Source organism: Acinonyx jubatus, chromosome B3 (genome assembly GCF_027475565.1).
Source record: "Acinonyx jubatus isolate Ajub_Pintada_27869175 chromosome B3, VMU_Ajub_asm_v1.0, whole genome shotgun sequence".
In the NCBI taxonomy this organism is placed as follows: Eukaryota; Metazoa; Chordata; class Mammalia; order Carnivora; family Felidae; genus Acinonyx; species Acinonyx jubatus.
The window spans coordinates 98,124,136-98,141,358 of record NC_069386.1 but is presented as its reverse complement, the minus strand read 5'-3'; the positions used below and the strand labels follow the sequence as shown (position 1 = coordinate 98,141,358).

Here is a 17,223-nt window from a genome sequence, read left to right as displayed (position 1 = left end):
AAAAAAGAGATGATGGATTAGGATAGCGTTTTGTAATCATTGAATGTATCATGCTTCATATCTGTAATATGATTTCTTCCTACTGTTTTTCTTGTAAATAAATAGAAGTTGTTCTAGTTAAACAGGCTTACTCTCATAGCTGTTATATGAATGTATTTAACATTTAGTTTTTTTGGACACTAACCTACAGGCTCTTTCATTATTTAGTAAGTTCTTTATGGATAGGTAGCATGCCTTATACTTAGCTCACTGGACTTGACATATTGCCTTACACTGTAGAATATTTGGTTTTTAATAATTGTTGAATAAATGCATAAACTAATATAGTAGAGTTTAGTGGAAAATATATACTAGTGTACAACTTATTTATATATTGGGGACTTTTGTAAACTCAAGAAATTGCTTCCAGAAAGTCAGTCCTAAATATAACATGTTCTATATTAATAAAAACATCAGAGGTTTAAAAAATCACTTTTGAACAATTTCTCCTCAGTTCATTTGTTAACCACATTTGATCCAACTTTTGATTATTTGAAGCAAAGATATTATTAAGTCTGTAGATATTGTGATTCCTAATCTTTTCTTAAAAAAAGCAAATCCTGTTACTCTCTTTCAGATTCTTCTTTATGGTTACAATCTATGGAAAGATTCAAGTTTCTTCTTTTAGGTTCTCCAGGCTCATTGGCAAAATATTAGAAGAGAGAAAATAAAAGGGGGGAAATATAAACCATATTGAAGTAATAATTAGATAATGTCCCTGAATAATAGAATTATCCTTCCATCCAGCCCATTTGTCAGATACTAAATGAAAATGGAAAAAGATTCCTTTACTTTCTTCTCTATTAATGATCAAATAAAGAGCCTACATGATCTCTCAGTCCCAGGACTCTGAGTTGTATGTGTTTGTAGAATAAAAAGCGGATAACCAACCCAAGACATGATTTCCTTTTTCATTTACTACGTTCTTTGTAACAGTCCTTTTAGTAATTAGATACTGGATAAATGGAGTGTTTTAGAAGTTCAGGGGGCTTAATGTAGAGACATGTATAGGTAACTATAGTGTTTTATGTCTGCATTGAAGCCCATACTATAACTTTGTAAATTAGGAGAATATTTTAATACTTTGGGCATTTAGTCCTATAACCTTTCACATTGACTTTGTGGGGAAAAGCCACTTTTCATCTTAGTCGAAGATGATGAAGGATATTTTATCCTCAGTCACAAGGTGGCAGCAAATATCAAGTATTTATACTTACCTAGCCTCTAGCTTAGAGAACCTGTTTGGTTTTTTTTGTTTTGTTTTGTTTTGTTTTTTCATTTAAATTAGGAACACTGTTTGAAATTCCTGCATTGATAAAGTATGGAGGATGTAATACTGCAGGCATCTTAGAATATTAGACTGTTCTAGTTGAAACATGATTAAATATTGAAACCATTTTACTTAATTTTTAAAGTTTATTTATTTTGAGAGAGAGTGAGAATGTGCCAGTGTGGGAGGGGCAGAGAGAGAAGGAGAGAGAGAGAATCACAAGCAGGCTCTGCATTGACAGTGTTAAGTCCAACCCGGAGCTTGTACTCATGAACCACCTGGGCCGAAACCAAGACTCAGATGCTTAACCAGCTGAGCCACCCAGGTGCCCCTAAATATTGAAACCATTTTTTAGGGAAAAAAATTAAAATTTTAAATTGATAACTTTAATATAAGTTAGCCTTATCACTTTTTTCCCCATTTTATTCATTTTTCAGTTTTGAAGATAACATCAAATTTTTCAACTTGGGCTGCAGGGACAAAGGAATAATAACTTTTTTAGCAGTGATAGACCTGTTGAGAATGCCTATTGAAGGGAAAAAACTGCATTTGTAATAGTTCTATATTTCATACTTGGGTGGCATTATATAATACAGTACTCTGTATGAATAAGTATCACTAGATATTTGTTGACGAAATGATTAAAATAACAGATGAAAGAACTTTGTAGAGAAGTCATTTCGCAGATGTAATTTCAGAAGGAATAAGGATTTATTTTTGTTTATATGTTCATACAATATTCAGGTTTAATATACTTTAGTGTTAAAAATGAAATTTTGTTCATGAAGAAATGTCAGGGTACATTCCACAAATTTTCACTGGGTACGTACTAAGTAACAGACATTGTGCTGTGCAGCAGGAATATAGTGGTGAATAAGACAGACTGCACCCTGTATGAGTTATCAAACAGATAGCTAACAGGAGACCTGAAGTGATAAGTTATTGCATCTGAGTGGTATAATCTAGAATTATTTAAGATAAAAATTTTTAATATTTAAAATTTTTTGGTAACAAAATATTAAAATATTTCAGTTTACAACTTTAATCATATGGTGAGGTTATACCCTACATTAGGAAATATCCCAAATTGATACAGTTTCCTTCTTTGATACAATATTAAGGTTTCCTTTTATTAGAATGTATTTTTTACTCTCAGTAGTTGAGTTGTGTGGTTCTTGTTTTATTTGGGTTTTGATCTCATTCTGCCTAACAATTTACATATTTTGGAGAACTTTACATATATTATTTACAGAACAAGTAAGAATCTGTATTTGTGATTCTACTATATGTTTTTTAGGCAGAAAATAAAGTATTTAGATAGGATGGGGTACCTGAAGCCTTATAGGAGTCTCCTGTATGTCATTTATTCACACACTGTTAAGGTGTTTCATGTAGGAGGGCTCCTCTAGATGTGAAAATCAGTGTTGAGTAAAACAACACTGTCCCTACTCTCAAGGAGCTCTCTTCGTAGAGACAGACATTAGTCATGTAACAACACAAATGAGTATGTAATTAATGAGACAAGGACAGGAGATGGTTCATAAGAGCATAGGAAACTGATGTAGATTAGCGTGTCTGAGAAGGCTTTCTTGTAGTGATCATACATGCAGAGATCTGAAGGGATGAGAGAGACCTAATGGCAAAGGTTGGTAGGAGTTGGCTGATCCCAAAACAGATTCGAGTTTTGAAAAGATATCTATCCCTAGGTTCAGGGTAGAGACATAATCAGGTTCAGGGAGACAAAGTAAGAGCCTATTGTATTATGTAGGAGAAATGATGGCTGGAGTACAGTCAGTAATGAAAAATGGACAGATGTGAGAGGCAGTTGACCCTTGAATAAGGTGGGGATTAGGGATACCAACTCCCCCGCATTGTCAAAAATCCTCATGTAACTTTTGACTTCCCCCACACTTTACTAATAGCCTGCTGTTGGCTGGAAGCCTTGCTGATAACATAAAGAGTCAATTAACATATATTTTGTGTATTATGTGTATTATATACTGTATTCTTTCAGAAAGTAAGCTAGAGAAAAAAATGTTAAATTGTAAGAGAAAATACATTTATAGTACTGTACTGTATCAGAAAAAATCCATGTGTAAGTGAACCTGTGCATTCCAAACCCATGTTCAAAGGTCAAATTGTATTTAATTTTTTTTTTTTTTTACATTTATTTATTTTTGAGAGACAGAGCACAAGCAGGGGAGGGGCAGAGAGAGAAGGAAACAGAATCCGAAGCAGGCTCCAGGCTCCGAGCTGACAGCACAGAGCCTGATGCAGGGCTCGAACTCACAAACCATGAGATCATGACCTCAACCGACTGAGCCACCCAGGCGCCCCAAGGTCAAATTGTATTTAAAGTTTAGGTGGTCTGTTTTCTTCTTAAATTCCACATGAGTGATATCATATGTTATTTGTCTTTCTCTGACTGACTTATTTCGCTCAGCATAATACTCCAGCTCCATCCACATCATTGCAAATGGCAAGATTTCATTCTGTTTAATGGCTGAGTAATATTCCACTGTGTGTGTGTGTGTGTGTGTGTGTGTGTGTGTGTGTGTGTGTATTTATATATACCACCTCTTCTTTATCCATTTATCAGTCGATGGACACTTGGGCTCTTTCCGTAATTTGGCTATTGTTGATAGTGCTGCTATAAACATCAGGGAGCATGTGTCTCTTCGAATTTCTACTTTTTATCCTTTGGGTAAATACCTAGTAGTGCAATTGCTGGATGGTAAAGCAGTTCTATTTTTAACTTTTTAAGTGAGCAGTGGGTGTTGTATGCAAGTGATGAATCACTAAATTCCACACCTGAAACTAATATTATACTGCATGTTAACTAACTGGGATTTAAATAAAAACTTGAAACTCTAAAATAAAGTTTAGGTGATAAGATGGAAAAGACATGCTGATTGATTTGACTAGACATGGAAGTTTAGGAATGGAGTGACACTAAAGGTGATACTTTGTTTTCTGATTTGTGTAAGAATGGCAGCCTATAGGCAGGAAACCATAGACATATTGAATTTGAGGACGTTTCCATTCAAAGAGAAATACAGAAGGCAGTAGGGATACATGGGTCTAGAACTGTAAGGAAGAGGCTGGGTCAAAGATAAAAATATAGGATTCATTCTGTTGTTGATAATCACTGAGATTGTCTGGGAAGAGAGTGTATAACAAGAGAAGGCAACTTAAACTGAGCCTTGAGGAACTCCTATCTCTGCTGTCAGAAGAACATGCAAAAGGGACCAAAACAGAACAGCAGAGGAGGTGGGGAAATAAGCCAGAAGGGGAAGGTGTTGCAAAACTCGGGGGAAGAGAGAGTCCTGCAGAAACAGTTCATGCTGATGAGAGGTTAAAATAAGAATGGACAATAAAAATATTGTCAAGTCTACCCAACTGAGTTTTCTACACTAATATTTATAAAATGTGCATTTTCGTTTTATTTAGGCACATCCACTATGCTGCTTACTAGAGTGAACTGTGCAGATTGGTCTGATTTATGTACTAAGCAAAATGTTACTGAATTTCCAGTTGTAAAGATGTACAAGGAAGGCAAGCACCCAGTATCTTATGCTGGTATGTTAGGAACTGAAGATCTCCTAAAATTTATCCTGCTGTAAGTATTCACATTCTTCCTAAGACTTTAAAAATTTTAGGTCTATAAACCTTCTAATTCCCATGCTTTGTTGACATACTTTGAATAGGTTAAGGAGTAATGAATTGAGATAACAGGATAAACGGTGGGGAGAGCCTATCCACATCACTTTTGGGGAGATAGAAATTTTATTTAATGAGGGTGATTTTTTTTAAATTACAAGAGTATTTAATTGTCTTTGTTTTGTCAGATATTTATCGTGTGGAATGTAGTGTTTGCTAAGTTCAATATGTTTTATTTTTTATTTTTTGCAAGCTGAAAAGTGTCTTTAAAAATTAATTTTGAATGTAGTTATATATTCATCCAGCAACAGGATTTCATGCCCAGTGAACATAACATCTGTGCAGGAAGCAGAAGAATATTTAAGTGGGGAATTATATAAAGACCTGATCCCTTACTCTAGTATGTCTGTGCTGGGACTATTTAGCCCAAACATGACCACAGGTGAGTAGAAGTGAACTTTTAAATTATGTAATAGTTAAAAACTTGCTTACTAGCTTTACTTTTAAAAAGGAATTAGTATCTTTTTAAATTATAGAGAACTCAAATTATAGAATTTTTAAAATGCAGAGAAATTTGAAGAAAAAATAAAAATCAAAAATTAGAGTTATTAAATTTGATGTAATTCCTTCCCTCATTTTTCTTTGTACCTATCTTTGTACCTACCTTTCTTTTGTACCTAAAGCATATTAATATGTTTTAATATAATTGGACTAGTACTGTGTATCTAGGTTAGTAAATTGCTGTTTTTATTTAATATTACATGGGTTCATCTTTTCCATGTGATTAGTATTCTTCAAAAACATTATGGCTGTATATTTGGATGAATATACTGTAATTTAACTATTTACCAACAAATAACACCTGTTGTTTTCCTTTTTTCTTTTTGCTGTGAAGAATATTTTTATTTATGCATCTTTGTGTGGAATTTAGACCATTTAATGGATAAGTTGATAAATTGATAAATTCCCAAAAGGAGAATAACTATGTTTTCTATAAGCTGTGTGTTATATGTTATTCATTTTTAGAAATGGGTTTTTAGTGCTTGTCTAATCAATTACTATGAGATTTTTATGTATTAAGGTTATTAAGTTCTTGTCATTTGTTTCAATTATTTTCCCCCAGTTTGTTTAGTTTTTAGCTTTGTTTAATAATTTTATATTTAACAGTTTAAAATTTGTTTTCAAATCCATTGATTTTGATATTTCTTCCATTGATTTCAATTATAGAAAATCTCTATCATCTTTATCAGTTAGTATTCACCTGTATATTTTCTTTTTGCTTTAATTTATAATATTTTCTTACTCTATATTATCTTCCTTTGAATATTTTTTAAAATTGTGGTAAAATATACATAACATAATTTACCATCTTAACTATTTTTCAGCATATAGTTCACTAGTGACAAGTATATATACATTGCTGTACAACTAATCTCCAGAACTTTTTCGTTTTGCAAAACTTAACTCTGTACCTATTAAACAACTCTACATTTCCCTGTTGGCCTAGTCCCTGGCAGCCTCCATTCCACTTTGTATCTCTATGAATTTGACTACTCTGGGTACTTCCTGTAAGTGGAATCATACAGTATTTGTCTTTTATTGGCTGGCTTACTTAGCATGATGTCCTCAAGGTTCATCCATGTTGTATCATATGTCAGAATTTCCTTTCTTTTAAAGGCTGAATAATATTTCGTTGTATGTATATAGCACGTTTTACTTATCCATTCATCTGTTGATGGACACTTGGGCTGTTTTTACCTCTTGGCTATTGTGCATAATGCTTCTGTGAACATGGCTGTTCAAATATATCTTCAGGACTCTGCTTCCAATTCTTTTAGATATATACCCAGAAGTGGAATTGCTGTGTCATATGATAGCCCTACTTTTAAATTTTTGAAGAACCACTATACTGTTTTCCCTAGTGGCTGTACCATTTTATATTCCCACCAATAGTATACAAGGGTTCTAATTTCTCCATATCCTCAGCAACACTTGTTATTTTCTGTTTGTTTGTTTGTTTGTTTGTTTTTGATAGTAACCATCCTAATGGGTGTTAGGTTTGATTTGATCATGGTTTTGATTTTCACTTTCCTAATAAGTAGTGATATTGAGCATCTTTTTATGTCTTGTTGGCCGTTTGTATATCTTCTTTGGAGAAATGTCTATTCAAGTCCTATGCCCATTTTTTAATCGGGTTATTGTTGTTGAGTTGTAGGAATTCTTTATATATTCTGGAAATTAACCCCTTATCATATATATGAATTGCATATTTCTTTCTGTTCCATGGAATACCTTTCCACTTCTTGACTGTGTTCTTTGACCTTTTTTCTTTTTAAGTCTTTACCATTTAGATATTTTTTGAGCATGATATGAAGTTAGGAGACAACTCTATTTTTGTCTAAATAGTTAATTATCTGTTTTCCCCTCTTTTTTTTTGATTCCACTGTCACCATATTAAATCCATGTCTGTATGTGTGTATATATATCTGTTTAAATGTTTTCTCTTTTATTCACTTTTATCTCCCTAATATAATAGTTTTTTAATACGTGTTGAATATATAATTGGGTCAACTCTGGTTTGCCTTTTTTTGCCTGTTGACTCTTCCAGGTGAACTTCAGTCCTTTACACATAATTGTCTCAACTTATTTGTATGTCCGTTGCTTGTTTTATGCTTCACTATTATCTCTTTAGTTAGTTTAGTCTACATGGAATATGCTTTCAATTTCTTCTGTCATCTTTTTCTCTATATGGGCTTCTATAGTCTTGTATTGTAAACTCAGATCATCATTATTCTTGAACTTTTTTTTTGCATTATATATTTCTCTTCGAATTTTTTGCATTTTTCTAGCATTTTATTATGAAAAATTTCAAACTTACAGCAAAAGTTGAAAGATTTTGTAGTGAACAGCCATATACCCATCATCTAGTTTCTACTATTAGCATTTAACTTGTACTTGACTTAGCATGTGCCTGTGCATCTATCCATCCTTCTTCCATCCATCAATTACTTCATCTTATTTTTGATGCATTTCAAATGTTTTTTCTTTTTAAAAAATTTTTTTTAAATGTTTTATTCATTTTCTGAGAGAGAGAGAGAGAGAGAGAGAGAGAGAGAGAGAGAAGGCAAGGGGCAGAGAGAGAGAGGGACACACAGAATCCAAAGCAGGCTCCACAGCCCGGAGCCTGACATGGGGCTCGAACTCACGAAACAAGATCATGACCTGAGCCGTAGTCAGAAGTTTAACTGACTGAGCCACCCAGGCGCCCCAAATTAATGTTTTTTTTTTCATTCAGCGTTGATACATTGCTGATAGCAATTAATTTTACCTTGTTAGTTTTACATAGATAGCATCATAGACTAGAGTGTTCTTTTGATATCACATCTTCTCTATTTTTAGACTATTTTTTTCTAGCTTCATAGGAATGTCCTACAATAAGTTTTAAAGGAAGTGTACACAGGGCATTCTTCCTAACTGGTAATATTGCTTAGAATGTTATTCTCTTGCTTTTGCATACGAATGGTTTCTTGACTAGGTAACAAAATCCTTAGTGGTGATTTTTCTTTTTTCATCATGTTAGCTGTTGGCATTTATCTAATAAACCTGCCCCCTTACTTTTCTTTCATTTAAGATGAATTTCAAATTCTGAATAAAATCTTTCAAGGATATTTTTATGGAAAGAATATCCCCATATCTAGCATCAAACTTACAGATAGTGGATACTATCTTCTATCTACTTATTAAGTTTGCTTTCTACAAGTTTCTGTCTAGTAATTTTTCCCCTCTACTTGGCCTTCACAATCTTTTAAAATAAAAGCCAACATAACTTACTAGAAAGAAATGATAAGAATATGAATGCGTGTTCTGTGACTTCCCATCTTAGAAGGCAAAATCCTAGAGGGGATAGCTTTTTCATTTGTATTTTTATGAAAAATTGTGAAATGGGGGAGTTTATTTTTTACTCCTGTATTTTTGCCTTTCTAATGTTTTTGCTTCCACCGTTGACTTTGTCTTCTGTCTACCTCTGGTGCCCTGAGGTTGTCATTTATTATTTACTCTGGGCCTCCTTCCAAAAAGGATTAAGGTCTTTAGATAATAAAAAGTACACATACAATAAAATCATTAAAACAAGAATAAGAGTTAAGCCATAAAAGAGTAGGGGATAATTATGTAGAATACTTTGAAAACACTGCAGTTGATCATAAAACTTAACCCTAAGTAATCTGGTATCAACTGGAAACAGAAAGATGAAATTTTTGCCAGCTAATCATCGTTATATGATAAATGGCAACATAAAAGTTAGGATGCTGACTCATCCACAGAGAAAACTTTTCCCTGATTGTAAATGCTGAGAGGGATTTTACATATATCTTTTATGTAAGAGATCAGCACAGGGAACAGTATACTTTATGATAATTTTGTACAAATGATAAGATTTACATATAATTGTCTCTCAACACAAGTCAAAGGTATAGTGTTAAAATATATAGAGATCGTTTTGCTGTGCCAGAATGATGTAATCTGGGGACAATGCTTTTTTATTATTTCACTAGATTGATTGTTCTCAGACTTTTCAGTCAGGTATTCATCTCTTTTTTGTTGTTTTTGTTTTTTGCAGATGTCCAGGTGATAGTTACTGTACTTTCAATATCTATTGAATGAGAAAATGTGTAACAGTAAAAGGCTACTATGAATTCATTAACATTTTATGTACATTTGTATTTGACTCATAAATATAACTAATGACATTTACTGTGCAGTTATTTTATATCAGATACTGATTTATTGTTCATGTAGATTCTAATGATTTAAAAAAAATTTTTTTAATGTTTATTTATTTTTGAGACAGAGAGAGACAGAGCATGAGCAGGGGAGGGGCAGAGAGAGAGGGAGACACAGAATCTGAAACAGGCTCCAGGCTCCGAGCCGTCAGCACAGAGCCCGACGCAGGGCTCGAACTCACGAACTGTGAGATCATGACCTGAGCCGAAGTCGGATGCTTAACCGACTGAGCCACCCAGGCGCCCCGATTCTAATGATTTAAAGATTAATATAATGCGAATTCAGTGAGGGCGAAAATGTCTCCTTTGTCCATTGTTGTATCTGCGAGGTCTCTCTCTGTTTTTTCCCTCTGTAATTAATAAGTATGTTGTGGGGATAGAATGTAAGACTTTGTAAACATCCTGTTTCTCATTATACTTTTGCACTCCAGTGTTAGAATCCATTGCTTGAAAGAGCTATCACTATGATGGTTGCCAGTGGAAAATTTCTAACTCCCTATTCCTTCTATATACATACTCAAATAGTTCTCCTGTAAGAGCTTTTCCTTCTAATTTGTTTGTTTTTCAGTATGGACACCTGAGTTCTTATTTTATTCAGTGGGTTATAATCAGTTACAATCATTCATTTGCTAACATCTCAGATTTGGTCAGTGGGAGCCCCTTCAATCTGACTCCTGTGTCCTTTTGACATGTCTCCATCATTCTTTCAGTATGTCCTTTTGGCACAAGATGTTCCCAGTTTCATTTGTGGGATCAGCCATTTCTCCAAGAGTCTAGGTTCCTTTTAGTGGGACATTGAATTCAGAAACCAAGATCTAGGGATTAGGAGTGCTTTTAGTTACTGGAGGCTCTTGTTTCTCAACTCTTGTTGACAGAGCTAAAAAAATAAGTGTGTGTAGTAGTATGTGTATATATGTGTGTGTATAAATGTAACTATTCAATAAAATGTGATAGTGGGAAAACAGTATTGCTAAACTACTGTATTTATTTTATGCAATTAAAACATGTTTATAGTTACACAACTAAATATTATAACTATTATTACATCCCAGATACATTTATTGTGATTTAAAAACCTTTTTATTTAGATTAACTGATTATTTTTTTATACTTGGGGTTGCAGTATATTCTGACATATATGCTGTTTTCACCAAGGAGGAGAATATGCTTGGTTTTAAGTGTTCAGAGGATAACTGGCAGTCTGGTTTAGTAGAAGTGGATATGTTTCTACAGTCTTAAATGCTTCCATTATGAGCAAGTAAATTTATGAAGAGCCTTTTAAGAAACGTATTCATGAGTAGAGAGGCTTCTGTGTGAGGAAAGTACATGGAAATATTAGTGTAATTTTCCACTGTTCTTTACCGAAAAAGAAAAGAAGCTGAAACAGGTTCCATTATGTCATTGCTTTAGCTAATGATCATCAATTATTGACCAGAATTTAGCTCTGTTTTCTCTTAGAAATGAAAGTATAGGGACTCAGTTCTTTCCAGTTTTTTTCATATGAACCTTTTCTGCTTTGGTGTAACACAGGCTTTAGAAAATATTTTCTGTGATAGTAACAGTTTCTCATTAAATTCATGGTTATAAATAGCTCTGAATGCTGCCTACTGGCTGACTGTGCCACTTTAGTAAGTTGGCTTTCCTGCAGTGTTTCTCAGTCTTGTGGAAAGTATGCATCCTTTTTAGAGAACATAACCTTGTGGTTACCTGATGGTAAGAGTGCTGATGCTCACACCAGAGATATAGTCGTGACTGCTAAGGTACAGATCTTTTGGGTTCAGCATGTCCAGAGCACGAGGTGCTTTATGACTCAATTCTTCCATCATGAATTTTCTGTTTGAACTGCCATGAACCTTCCTTGTAGTGAGCTAAATTATCATTTGGTCTTCACTTGGCAAGAATACATCATTTATATAAGTTTTCCTCTGCTCTTTTCTCATTGGTCTGCAAGTATTTAATTCACAGTTGCTTCTTGGTTATAAGATAGTCATTAACATGAATCAGAATATACTATTACCTATGATACTATATTCAGAATGCTATAGAAATAATAATTTTTAAATATCCTAACAAATGAGAAAAGACTGACGCATAAATTAATCAAGGTTCAAAAGTAACAAAAACACATTACAGAAAATACAGGAAATAAAAAAAGATACAAATCCCTCATAATTGCAGAATCCTAACATAGACATTATTAAAGGACTATAATTTCTAATCTTCTATTTTTTCTGTGCATATAGGTACTTTTAGATTTTGTAATGACAGTGCGCACATTATTTCACATATCTTCTTCTCTTTCCAAACTATATATAAGGCAACCAACTCTATTTACCCACATTAGAGTGTAAATTAAAAAGCAACAAATATTTATTCAGTAACTCTGTATGATTAGAGTGCTGTAAATCTGATAAATCACATTTACAGTACATTTGTTTAGGGAACCATAATTGCATTATATCAATTTACATTTCTATAGTAATCAAATGTCATAAAAAGAACACAGATTTTAGAACCACTAAGTTATATAAGATCTACCTGTAAATATTTATCTTTATAATTAATTTCTAATAAAGCACAATCATTTATAAATCTGTCCATCGGTTGAATAGCACACATAATTTTAACGGTTTCAGATTTTTGTCTTGTCTATGTATTTATAGCAAAAGAAGATTTCACCAAAGCGGGAAACTACCTAAGAGGATGTGTTATCACTGGAATTTATTCTGAAGAAGATGTTTTGATACTGTAAGTTTATTGGTCTTCTAATTTTAGAGAGGAAGAAGTTTGCAAAATAATACATTGCTAGTTTTTACACAGTTGAAGGAAAATAGGGCAGCAATATAACTAACTTTGATTTTTAATTAAATGTTTAATTTCCTTGTAAGAAGATCTGGGCAGCAGCATCTGGCTATTTAGAATTCTTAGATACTCTTTTGCTTTAGGCTAGAGTCCTTACAGGGGCAACCTTGGATTCATAATACTTTATCTTTCTATAAAAATTTTTCCGGTTTGGGTTCTATTATCTGCAACTTTGGTTCTCTGAAATTGTCATAGTTTTGGGGGGAATTTTACTTCTTCAAGTGTCCAGGTTTTGATTTGCCACCCAGGTAGTTTATATAAAAATGAGAATTTCCCCATGTTGTTGCTCTTTTAGCCATGTAAGTTGCTTTATTTGTAGAATGTGGAACTCAGATATTTCACTTGCCTCAGAATGAAGGACTGAACATTTGGAGATTATTACATATACAATACATACAGTAATACATCTATATCACATTCTGCATTAATGGCTTGTTTTCAGGTCCAGATGGAGTTGGTAAGCCCCCTCCCTAGTTTATCTTGCTTATTATAGTATTCCTAATTGTGATTTCTGAGCTTAAATCTTCCATCATGAACACTGGTGATGTATACTTTTGATGATCAAGCTCCATTTCTACCCATGAAGTCAATGACTTTTGAAAAGTAAATAGTGAACTCCAGATCTTTAAGAAATAAGAGACTTATTCACCTGACACATGGATAGTCACCCACTATGTTCTGTTCTGCTGTCATTGTGCATTTAACTAAGATCTAAAGCGCTAGACCACTAGTTTTCAGAGTATGTTTTATTTATAACCAACTGATCAGCTTAAGAGGTAATCTAAAGGCTGGACTGTCCACTAATGTTTATAATATTATAATGTTTATACTTGGTTCTAGCATCAGTTTTTACATCATATAAATGTGACTACTTCAGGGGTGGTTTTACAGAAATCATTTTTTTCTGTTTAGTGATTTCCCTTTAGTTTAGTTAGCAAAAGTAGTGGTAAGAAGGAGCAGATTTAGGCTGTGTTACAGTGGAGAGAGCATAGAGTTTATATCTGGGGCACCTCAGTTTGAATCCTGTCTCTGCCATTTATTACTCTCTGAGTCCTGGTTTCCTCATCTATAAAATGGGGGTGATAGTGGCATACATTATAGGGCTGTTCTGGGGTTAAGTGAAAACTAAAGGCATCTAAAAGAGTGCCTGGCAAATAGTAGGTTTCTAATAAATGCTTGTCTCCTTGCTTAGCAGTATGGTGAGCAGTCCAAAAAGATTGAGAACCATTCAGTATGTTCCTAATCCTATTTAGACATTTTCTTGATGAGTAAGTTGTCTAGAAAAAAAAAAAAGAATCTGTCTAGATTATTATCTGTTGCTTTTTTTTAATCTAGGTTGTCAAGGCTCCTAAATTTCTTCAGACAGCCTCACAAAGAAGATAAATTTGCCTGCAAATTGAGTTCATTTCTTCCTTAGTAGTAGGGCTTCTCATTTGCTGCCTCCCAATCTGACCTCTTGGTGTAATTATTTGTTTTTGATGACTTGCTATATTTTATTGGAAATTTTAATACTGCATTTCTCCACAGGTCAAATAAATATGGGGCAACACTTCCAGCTCTGCTGCTGGCCAGACACAAAGAGGGCAAAGTAGAGAGCGTTCCATTCGCTAACTCCCGTGTGCAAGACATAGTTCAAATAGTGACAAATGCATTACTGGAGACATTTGTGAGTATATTTTATAATAAGGATATTATTTGAAATAGAGAATCTAGAAGAGTTAAAAATAGTATATTTGTATACACAATTTTCCAGCTTTTTTTGGCAGAGGGCATGATGTTTTATGAGCTGAAAATTCATTGGGTTGCTCTGTTTTGTTCACTCATTATGATATAGCTTCTGTAGTCCACTGCCAAAAGTTTAAATGTTTTTGGATTATTTTTTTTATTGTGGAGACTAGTGTAGCTGATAGCTAGTTGAAGGAAGTACTCAATCTAAGCTGAAACTTGGTATAGAGCACATGGATTCTGGGGAGTCAGACTGCCTAAGTTTAAATCCTTGCTTCTTTCCTTACTGGCTCTTTGTTAACTTCTCTGTGCCTCACTTTCCACATGTGTAAAATGTAGTTGGTGGTAGTACCTGCTGCAGAGACTTATCATGAGAACCAAATGAGACCAGTGTACAGTGTTTTGGGTAGTGTTTGGCCACTGGTAAACATTAAACAAATGTTAGCTAAGATTCTTATTTATACAGTTTCAGAACAAAGTAGTGTCTTATGAAAGGCCTTTTCCAGTGCTTCCTTTGAAAATAGTGGATTCAAGGGCATAACACTTTTTTTTTTTAATATATGAAATTTATTGTCAAATTGGTTTCCATACAACACCCAGTGCTCATCCCAAAAGGTGCCCTCCTCAATACCCATCACCCACCCTCCTCTCCCTCCCACCCTCCCCTCCCTCCCACCCCCCATCAACCCTCAGTTTGTTCTCAGTTTTTAACAGTCTCTTATGCTTTGGCTCTCTCCCACTCTAACCTCTTTTTTTTTTTTTATCCTTCCCCTCCCCCTGGGTTTCTGTTAAGTTTCTCAGGATCCACATAAGAGTGAAACCATATGGTATCTGTCTTTCTCTGTATGGCTTATTTCACTTAGCATCACACTCTCCACTTCCATCCACGTTGCTACAAAAGGCCATATTTCATTTTTTCTCATTGCCACGTAGTATTCCATTGTGTATACAAACCACAATTTCTTTATCCATTCATCAGTTGATGGACATTTAGGCTCTTTCCATAATTTGCCTATTGTTGAGAGTGCTGCAATAAACATTGGGGTACAAGTGCCCCTATGCATCAGTACTCCTGTATCCCTTGGATAAATTCCTAGCAGTACTATTGCTGGGTCATAGGGTAGGTCTATTTTTAATTTTCTGAGGAACCTCCACACTGCTTTCCAGAGCGGCTGCACCAGTTTGCATTCCCACCAACAGTGCAAGAGGGTTCCCGTTTCTCCACATCCTCTCCAGCATCTATAGTCTCCTGATTTGTTCATTTTGGCCACTCTGACTGGCGTGAGGTGATATCTGAGTGTGGTTTTGATTTGTATTTCCCTGATAAGGAGCGACGTTGAACATCTTTTCATGTGCCTGTTGGCCATCTGGATGTCTTCTTTAGAGAAGTGTCTATTCATGTTTTCTGCCCATTTCTTCACTGGATTATTTATTTTTCGGGTGTGGAGTTTGGTGAGCTCTTTATAGATTTTGGATACTAGCCCTTTGTCCGATATGTCATTTGCAAATATCTTTTCCCATTCTGTTGGTTGCCTTTTAGTTTTGTTGGTTGTTTCCTTTGCTGTGCAGAAGCTTTTTATCTTCATAAGGTCCCAGTAATTCATTTTTGCTTTTAATTCTCTTGCCTTTGGGGATGTGTCGAGTAAGAGATTGCTACGGCTGAGGTCAGAGAGGTCTTTTCCTGCTTTCTCCTCTAAGGTTTTGATGGTTTCCTGTCTCACATTCAGGTCTTTTATCCATTTTGAGTTTATTTTTGTGAATGGTGTGAGAAAGTGGTCTAGTTTCAACTTTCTGCATGTTGCTGTCCAGTTCTCCCAGCACCATTTGTTAAAGAGACTGTCTTTTTTCCATTGGATGTTCTTTCCTGCTTTGTCAAAGATGAGTTGGCCATACGTTTGTGGGTCTAGTTCTGGGGTTTCTATTCTATTCCATTGGTCTATGTGTCTGTTTTTGTGCCAATACCATGCTGTCTTGATGATGACAGCTTTGTAGTAGAGGCTAAAGTCTGGGATTGTGATGCCTCCTGCTTTGGTCTTCTTCAAAATTCCTTTGGCTGTTCGGGGCCTTTTGTGGTTCCATATGAATTTTAGGATTGCTTGTTCTTGCTTCGAGAAGAATGCTGGTGCAATTTTGATTGGGATTGCATTGAATGTGTAGATAGCTTTGGGTAGTATTGACATTTTGACAATGTTTATTCTTCCAATCCATGAGCAGGGAATGTCTTTCCATTTCTTTATATCTTCTTCAATTACCTTCATAAGCTTTCTATAGTCTTCAGCATACAGATCTTTTACATCTTTGGTTAGATTTATCCCTAGGTATTTTATGCTTCTTGGTGCAATTGTGAATGGGATCAATTTCTTTATTTGTCTTTCTGTTGCTTCATTATTGGTGTATAAGAATGCAACTGATTTCTGTACATTGATTTTGTATCCTGCAACTTTGCTGAATTCATGTATCAGTCCTAGCAGACTTTTGGTGGAGTCTATTGGGTTTTCCATGTATAATATCATGTCATCTGCAAAAAGCGAAAGCTTGACTTCATCTTTGCCAATTTTGATGCCTTTGATTTCCTTTTGTTGTCTGATTGCTGATGCTAGAACTTCCAACACTATGTTAAACAACAGCGGTGAGAGTGAGCATCCCTGTCGTGTTCCTGATCTCAGGGAAAAAGCTCTCAGTTTTTCCCCATTGAGGATGATGTTAGCTGTGGGCTTTTCATAAATGGCTTTTATGATGTTTAAATATGTTCCTTTATCCCAACTTTCTCAAGGGTTTTTATTAAGAAAGGGTGCTGGATTTTGTCAAAGGCCTTTTCTGCATCGATTGACAGGATCATATGGTTCTTATCTTTTTTTTTTTTGTTAAAGTGATGTATCACGTTGA

General features: G+C 34.5%; 1 protein-coding gene across 5 annotated transcripts in view; it reads left to right on the top strand.

Moving 5' to 3' along the window:
• Nucleotides 1-17,223, top strand: part of TXNDC16 (thioredoxin domain containing 16) — a 143,016-nt gene that overhangs the window by 82,965 nt on the left and 42,828 nt on the right. For all 5 annotated transcript variants that reach the window (XM_053224461.1, XM_015080118.3, XM_015080117.3 and 2 more), the window contains 4 exons: nt 4,760-4,928; nt 5,275-5,411; nt 12,414-12,498; nt 14,140-14,278. In XM_053224461.1, coding sequence (XP_053080436.1) covers nt 4,760-4,928; nt 5,275-5,411; nt 12,414-12,498; nt 14,140-14,278 — 530 coding nt within the window. The remainder of the gene's footprint in view (nt 1-4,759; nt 4,929-5,274; nt 5,412-12,413; nt 12,499-14,139; nt 14,279-17,223) is intronic.